The 8912-nt window shown below is 35.8% G+C and overlaps 1 protein-coding gene across 2 annotated transcripts in view; it reads right to left on the bottom strand.

The window, feature by feature from the left end:
• Nucleotides 1–312: 312 nt before the first annotated feature.
• The window catches only part of LOC100784666 (serine/threonine-protein kinase dst1), a 28987-nt gene continuing 20387 nt past the window's right edge, over nt 313–8912 (bottom strand). The window contains exons 12-19 of one of the 2 annotated variants that reach the window (XM_006573093.4): nt 3642–3770; nt 3091–3232; nt 2174–2294; nt 1748–1973; nt 1192–1392; nt 999–1087; nt 682–781; nt 313–579 (exon numbers count right to left, since the gene is read on the bottom strand). In XM_006573093.4, coding sequence (XP_006573156.1) covers nt 682–781; nt 999–1087; nt 1192–1392; nt 1748–1973; nt 2174–2294; nt 3091–3232; nt 3642–3770 — 1008 coding nt within the window. In that variant the 3' untranslated portion in view covers nt 313–579. The remainder of the gene's footprint in view (nt 580–681; nt 782–998; nt 1088–1191; nt 1393–1747; nt 1974–2173; nt 2295–3090; nt 3233–3641; nt 3771–8912) is intronic. The other variant, XM_003517799.5, reaches the window with a different exon arrangement.

The raw sequence follows: 8912 nt of genomic DNA, 5'->3' as shown, positions 1-8912 counted from the left end.
CCGTCTCCTTTTTTATTAATTGTTAATCTACGGCCCACAACATTCTAACTGCATTCTCGCAAACTTACGCACGGTGGGAAAGGAGTTGTTTTCCTTTCGCACCCCCTCTAGTGTCTATCAATAAGGTTCCAGGTTTTCTATACTTCTTAAAGTTTTAGGCTTTTTTTTTTTTTTTCTTAACAACAAATCCCTATTCTTCTGGGAAAAAAATGTCAACGGGTAAACTTGAACAGAGATCCCAATCCTGATATATGAAACCGTACATAACCACAGAATGAACCTAACGCATGCATCCATCTTGTAATTGAAATATGGTAGACAAATTTCTTGCATTCCTTTTAAAAATCCCACTAGTGACTACAACGTGCGCAAATGCAACAATAGCTGAAAGCCATGCATACACTATTTACATACAACTATGTGGCAGCTTACAAAATCCTAAATCTTCTAGGGTTTACTTACCAAAACTAGGGAAAATAGTGAAAGAAACCAACAAAACATTGGGTACTAGTTACACAACTATACACCTAAAAATATGTATAATAAATGAAAGGCAGCTACTGCTTCTATGCCATTGACCTGTATGAATATACCAATTACATGAGAAAAGAAAATCGGTTTTGTGATCTTTGCGGCCATTAAAGGTTGGGGATTTAAAATAGTAACAATAAGATATCCTACCTACAACCGAAGAATGGTTCGAAGGGTGTCAGATAGATTTTGGATAGTCCGCTGCTCCTGGGTCGCTTGCAGCTCCTGCAGCGGCATATCTTCATAACACCTAATACCAAGCAAAGCAATTAGGTTAATCACATCAAGATAGTAGGAGCTGAAAGGAATCATTAAATCCCTAAAATTGTGCTTTTAATTGACACACCCATCGGTAAAATCTTGTACAATTCTCCAATTTATCCATTTGCACAAATAAATAAATATAATTTTTTTCACATAGAAGTGGTAAATTTGTTTCTGCGCAAAAGTTGAAGAAAGCAACATACATCTTATGGTAAGCTAAAGCCTGTGCCAAATTCATTAGAGTAGAACTTGATGTCAATCTTTGGTAAATGCTTGGAGGAAAAGGCATCTGCTGCATGTCAATTAGCAAACCAACATAAATGACCATAGCATGCACACACACAAGTGTACAGCATGTGTACACACACGCACATACACACAATAGACAAAGTTAACCTCATTTAGTCCTCTCCTGCCCTTTTTGGACTGTCCATCACCACTAAAAAGCTCTTGCAATGCTTCCACTGTTCCAGTTCCACCAGTATCCTGTTGTATGCCACCAAGTACATTGTCTGACAGAAGCGCAATAGGTGATATATCTGTTGCCCTTAAGAATGGGATGGGCACTGTATTACCGGCAGCATAAATGGACCAAAGCTGCATTAGCACAGAAATTGAAGTAAAAAGGTAAGTCTTACACAGCAATCTCACGAGACATTCATGATGGTAAAAAATATACAATAGATGGGACCATTAATTCAAGAAAAGAAAAGGTCTAGATATTTTCCAAAAAAGGATGCAGGAAGATATACTTCTTAAAAATCTGTAGCGGTGTATCTAACAACTAAACAATTTTGCTCAAACGGAGTGATCTAATACAGAAAAAGGATGCAGGAAGATATACTTAAAAATCTGTAGCAGTGTATCTAACAACTAAAAACAATTTTGCTCAAACGGAGTGATCTAATACAGAATACTGTGTTTGACATCATATATGAAATCACCAAAATACCTTATCTTGTAAAGCAAATGCTTTATGGCTGACTGTTTCATTCTTGAATATGCTATTGCTTATATCACCACCAATTCCAGCTTGTGCTCGATGAGTACCTTTGGTTTTGAGGCTCTGCTCAGCTGAATTACTAACATAAGGTAAAGACGATTGAATGGTATTGGTAGTAGCACTATATCCTCTAAAAGAGGCAGTGTTCATAATACCAACTTTCTGACTCTCAATCCTAAAAGATTTTCCACAAAGAAAGCAAACTACATCAGGACACAGGAAATGAGAAGGAAAAGAGGAGAGGCTCTAATAAGCAAATGATGTACATTTTACAAGTTTGCAAAGCTAAGACTGTTTGAATTAAGAGTGAGGGAATGGAACAGAAATGCTTTCTTAAAAAATATAGGCAATAAAGGTAAACAGATAGGTAACTACCCAGAGTCAGTCAATCTGCCTCTTGTGCCACTGGTCAGAGCAGATACAGAAACTGCAGAATCTGCATCTTGTGTGGTCTTATGTAATTCATCTCCATGGATTATAACAGTGCCAAAGTTGCCTGCCAATAATTCATATAAATCATAATATTTCACCCTCTAAAAAAACACTTAAAATAAAGGCCTCCTTTCTCAAGTTTAAGAACTTTATATTTTAGAAAGGAAAAAAAATTTGAAGTCCAACCCTTTGTATGGATCAAAGAAAATGGAGTGAGTATTTTGAAATGAAAATTTATATTACCTAAGGGGCGTTTACTTGGACTTATGTTTTCTGTTTTCATATTTTAATTACAAAACTGCCACCTTGTTTTCAATCTGTTTCCTATTTTCAAAGATTTGTACTGGAAACACTGAAAACAACTGTTGTTTTCAGTGTAATTAAAAATGAAAACAGATTATTCAGTAAGCTCTTGAACTTTACATAACACCCAGATTATTCAGTAAAAATGTAAAATTTCATAATAATCATAGTTCTTGAATAATTAATAATACAATTAATAGAAATGAATTGGGCTTAATTCAATCCCAAAAGCTAGCTCAAGGGGAAGGATGGCCCAAGCCTTATATGGAGTGTTTTGGTTATATTCTTTAGTCGATACATGAAATCTTAAACAACAATAAAAACCAAACAAGTATAAACCATAGTAAGCAAGACATCCACGGAAAAACCATATACAATGGTTCAGCTGGAAGTGATACAAGAAATGAGATAAACTTTCAGACACCATTAAAGAAACATTTCTAATAGTTATGACTTGCGAGAGATTCTCACACATACACATACATTCTTATGTAACATTAGGCAATAATCAAAACTGAAAAAAGTCAATCCAAAGATAAGATGCAAGAAACACAGACCTTCACTCATGTCTACATCTTCCACTTTATGTAGCTTCCTTGTAGTGCCATGTGAAGAGAGATCAGCAGCCCCCTCAACACCGATGTTATGAGGTCTGGATGGCACAGTATCTCCATATTCATCATTTAGTTTTGAATCTAACTGGAACAAAAAGGAAAATAAAAGCAAGTTAGATATTTTAGGAAACATTCCATTAAGGCCATAGGTATGTACATATAACCCATGCATGTTAGTTTTGAATGTATTTTTATCTCCAACAGGAAACCCACACATTATGGGATTTGACTCTAGTTTCTTTACTTTTCTTTTTAGGTCATAGGTATATACATAAACCCATGCATGATGCATGTATTATCAAAACTAAGAATAATATTCCATATTCTTCAATCTTTGAGATTAACACGGGTTGGTTCAGATCATATTAAGAACTTGTATTACACATGGAAATTAAAATTTCTTTATTCAGTTTTACAATCTAGAAGGTAGATGATAAGAACAAGTCCAGTAGATGTGCATGGGAGATGGGGAGGGGGGCAAGTTTTAGTCATACCTCCTGATCTTCTGATGTAACTGGAAGAGCTTGCACCTGCGAAGCCATTGAAGCCCTGATTTGCCTTGCCTTTTCTAGTTTTGGCAACATTGCAGCAGATCCACTTTTCCACTTTTCAAAGAATTTGTGCTACACAGCCATAGAAAATAACTTTTATTTGATGTAAAATACAACATTTAAAGAATCAAAGATGCCATTGCAAACTAGATAGGGGAAAATCAAATTATTTTGAAAACAAATGAAGGCATATGTATTTGGAGTTTGTCTAGTCACCCATTATATGCAGCAGCCAAAAATAAAGCTCATGCCAGCTTGATTAGCCATTGCTCAGGATTAATGTAGTAATTCTTGATAACCAATCTATGCTTTACAATCCATTATTATTTTGTTTAACTTGTTATTATATGCAGTGTGCAATGTTGAATAATGAAACACCTTATATAACCATTTAATTTTGTTTGTTATCGCTTTCAAGTCATAAGAAGAATAGTTTTAAACATTGATTTAATTTTTTTTGCACGGCAAACAACTTATATATTAATTAAAAGAGAGTAAAGCTTTGTCACAAGTAGTGCCAAAACTACCCACAACATTACTACTCATGTAAAAAGCATATTGTAAGAATTATGATAGTAAAGTTTCCTTTGCCACACTACCAATATCGGGTAGAATTAACTCAATGATAACAACATATATAAAGCCCCCACTGCTCATGAGATGTCAGTGCTAAACCCAAACAGTCCCTCTTAAACTCTTTTAAAATAACTAAAGATTGTTTCAAGCACTTTGCAGGTTGTAGCCTCCATGGATACAGAGGGGGATCAAATAGGTGAAACTAAAAAATATATCATATTGAGGGGGGAGGGGGAGGGCAACTGGAAGAGAAAAGAATTAGTTAAGAAACATATCAGTAATTTCGATCTTAATTAGTGTGTCTTAGTCAATCAGATAAGGATTTCCATATGCATAACAAATTTACATATAACAAAAATCACATAACTTAAAAAACTCAAGGTCTAATATGATGCCAAACTCTAATTGCAGTAAGTTTGAGCATAACTAAATAATTAAATATAAGTATATGATAAGGATAAATTAAAATCAGTATTTGACAGTTGACAAGAGGGTGATCCCTGGTGCAACCGTGACCTGGAGGTCACAAGCTCAAATCCTGAAATTAGGCTCTCTGCTTATAGGGCTAAGGCTACATACATCTAGGTGGGAGTCTCATGAACTTTTTTTCACCAACTGAGATACTCGTGGATAAACTTTTCTCAATATTTTTTGTAACTTAGCTTTTATCATTGCTTCAGAAAATTCAACTATTTAAATCTAATACTTTAAATGATAAAAATGAGTAAAATACACTTCACTCCCTTGAGAGATGCTTAAATTACAGTGTCTTCCCTGTTTATTTTAAAATTACATTATCCTCTCAAGAGATCAATGTGCTATACTTAAATATATTTTAAAATTTTATAAACAAGTTTGTTAGTGGTATTAGCAAGGTTGTCAAATTGGGATTCATATGGTGAATCAGCAAGTATATTTTTAAAATCATAAAGTGTAAGATTTATGATCAATAATTAGAAAAGCCAAAAATATCTATATAGGTATTTTAAAAGTGGTCCACTAGATAATGAATGAACCTCAATCCCCAAAAAATAGTCTAAAGAGCCCAGCTTCTTGAGACAGAATGAGGCATTGAATTTACAGTGATAATAATATCATCTACATATACTAAAATGTAGGTAGTGGTAGAGGAAGTCTTGTAAATGAATAAAGAAGGGTCACATTCGCTGTCAGTGAGCCCAAACTTCAGTAAAGTGGCCTTGAGTCTCTCAAACCAAGCTCCTAGAGCTTGTTTGAGTCCATAAATTGCTTTATTCAGTTTACATACAAGGGATTTATCAGAGGACTCACCCTGAAGGTTGAGTCATGTAAACTTCTTCCTCTAACAGCCCATTGAGAAAGGCATTATTGACATCCAACTGCTGCAAGGGCCACTTGTGAGTAATAGCAAGAGTTAAAATCACTCTAATTGCCACTGGTTTAATTACTGGAGAAAATGTCTCATGAAAATCAAAACCAAATTTCTGATTGAAGTTTTTAGCCACTAATCTGGCTTTGTATCTACTGACACTGCCATCAGAGTTTTCTTTAACTCTGAAGACCCACTTACATCCAATGGCATTTCTGTGAGGAGGAAGAGAGACTAGGGTTCAAGTGTTGTTCTTTTGAAGAGCCTGAAATTCATCAGTCATAGCAGCAAACCACTTTGTGTCTTGAAGAGCTTGTTTAACTGATTTGGGTTCAGTATGAACAAGTAAGGAAGGATGAATCCTTGGCTGCACTATGCCAGCTTTAGCTCTTGTAACCATAGGATGCACATTTTCTGGTCTGACAAGAGCAGGTTGTGGGGGATTGGAAGATTCAGTTGCAGACAACTGAGGAGGATCATCAGACAGCACTGTATCAGTATGAACAGAGGCAGAAGAAGCCAAATTGGGGGACTGCGCAGGATCAGAAGATTGGGAGACAACATTATCAGACCTGGAAGCCTCAACAGAAGATGAAGAATGGGGAGCCTCAATAGAGGATGAGGAAGAAGGATTAGATTGGAGAGGAGGATGGGAAACGACTCAATGACAGGTAAGTTGAAATGAACTCAGTAGGTGTAGAACTGGAAGTAGAAGAGGAAAAAAGGGTAGGGTAATGAAACTGATATTCATTGAAAATAACATCTTTTGAAATGAAAATTCTCCCAGAGGAGGACAAACACTTATAGCTCTTGTGACTGAGTGAATAACCAAAAAACACACATTCAGAGGACCTGAACTCAAGTTTATGAGTATTATAAGGATACAAGAAGGGAAAACATGAGCAACCAAAAACTCTTAAAAACTGATAATCAGGTTCGGTTTGAAAAAGAACAGTATAAGGAATGGCAAACTTAAGGGGAGCTGAAGGTAACCTGTTTATAAGATACACAGCAGTCTGAAAAGCATGATCCCAAAAAGAAAGAGGCAGGGATGCATGACTAAGAAGAGAAAGACCTAATTCAACTATGTGACGATGCTTTCTTTCCACTATACCATTCTGGTGATGTGTAAGTGGACAAGTCAGCCTATGAACAATCCCCAATTCTGACAGAAAAGAAGAGATTTGAACTGTTTAAAAACAGACAAGGCATCAGACTTATTCTTTAAAAAATATATCCAAGTAAACCACAAATAAGCATCTACAAAGGACATATAATATCTGAATTGGCAATGAGAATTCATAGGAGCAGGGCCCCACAGATCACTGTATATTAATTCCAAAGGAGAATTATACACGGTTTGAGAAAACTTAGAAGGAAATCTATGAATCTTTCCCATACAACAAGCAGAACAAAAGGGCAGTTCATCTTTTACAGGAATCTTGAAATTAGAATGATTCTGTACAAGCTTTATAGTCTGAGAATTGGGATGTCCTAGCCTAAGGTGCCAAATATATGCAGAATTAGGCAGTGTTATTACAAGAAACAGAAGAAACAGTGTTTATACAAGCTGGAGAAGACACAGCAAAGCAGAATTTAAGATTTGGAAACTAATCCATCAGGTCCAACATCTCCTTGTAGAAGGATCCTATTGGAATCCTGAGATTTAACAAAGCAAAGATTAGCATGGAATTCAAAGAAAACATGATTATCTTTTGCAAACTTACTTCCACTAATCAAATTCTTTGTGATTTGAGGAACAAGAAGCATGTTTTTAAGAACAAGTTTGACATTAGGACTGAAGGGAGAAACAAAATTGGAGTGACCAGAGGCTGAGATATTCAGACCTTGTCCTTTACCAATGAAGATCTGATCTGGATCCTAAAAAGGAGAAGTTTGCTGGATATTCTGTGAGTTATTGGTCACATGAAAGGAAGCTCCAGAATCTGGAAACCATGATGATGAAGCATTGGAGTCAGAATTTGCCACCATAGCTTGTGGAGGTCTTGAATTAGTACTCTGAGAATTATGATTTTGATTTTGACTATGCTGCAAACTCCAATTGGAAGAGGAACTGTTCCAGTTGCTGTTTGGATTCTGATTCTGACCCCAATTTTGATTACTATTCCTGTTGTTCCAGTTGTTGTTCTGATTACGATTATTATTATTCCCATAATTGCTGTTATTACCATTATTCGCAGCTTGATACTGAGGGTTGAACCTATTGTAGAAGGTCAGAGCTGTGTGATTATACTTGAAACACACTTGACATTGAACCGAGCTCCAACCACCACCGCATCCTCCACGGCGATTGAAACCACCTCCGCCACGGTTCTTACGACCACCAGAACCTTGTGAATCTGAAGAATATTGATTCGTATACGCAGCATTGGTGTCTGAGTATGAATTTGAGTTGTCATTCTTGGTTCTTACAGAGGAATTTGAGGGCTAGCTATGAAATTTGGGACCAAGAGCAGAACTCACTGGCTCAACTTGCTGTCACCAGAATATAAAATTCTTATCATTCAACTTTTCAGTGATTTGATGCGAAAAATTTGTGGTGACTGAAGAAACAGGAACGTCTTGATTAATCGGAAAGGAGTGAACTGGAATTGCGCCAAAATTGAGCAAAGTCGTGCCAGAATTGAACGGAATCTCAGAGTAGAACAGAAAATTAGAACTGACTGGAATCTCACCGACTGGAGCTTTGCCAGTCAGAACAGAACCTGCACCAGTGTTAACTGGAGTAGCACCAGGATTTGCGGAAGCCATGGAAAAGGATCAAATAGCACTGGATACCATGTAGAGAAGATATGAAGAGAGAGAGAGAGAGAGAGAATCAGGACTTGTGTTATTGAAGATGAAGAAAATACAAAGGCACTGAAATCTCGTACAAGAGCAGTATTTATACTGCTGAGATTCAGTTATAACTGTCAACTGACTAATACTAACAGTTAACTAACTACAGTAGAAAAACTAAGGTTAGTTATTCTTATACACTTACAAAAGTCAAATAGATCACTATATAGCTAGTAAAGTGAAATATAAACTTCAAAATAATGAAAAAAATAAAACTAATCATTTAAATTCAGCTCTATAGCCCCTAAAAGTGTTTTTAAAAAAACAGATGTCATTTAATTACTATTTCAAAATTTATAATACTTATATATCTATCAACTTTTTAAAAATTATTATGCTCATAATCTAATTCTTTTTTTCATTACATCCCAGCCACCAAACCACAACAAGAAAAAAAAAACACTCTGGCCCAAGCCCAAGAGAGATACAGC

This window comes from Glycine max, chromosome 1 (assembly GCF_000004515.6).
Source record: "Glycine max cultivar Williams 82 chromosome 1, Glycine_max_v4.0, whole genome shotgun sequence".
Lineage (NCBI taxonomy): Eukaryota > Viridiplantae > Streptophyta > Magnoliopsida > Fabales > Fabaceae > Glycine > Glycine max.
Note: the sequence above shows the minus strand (reverse complement) of the source record. Positions and strands in the feature narration are given on the sequence as shown.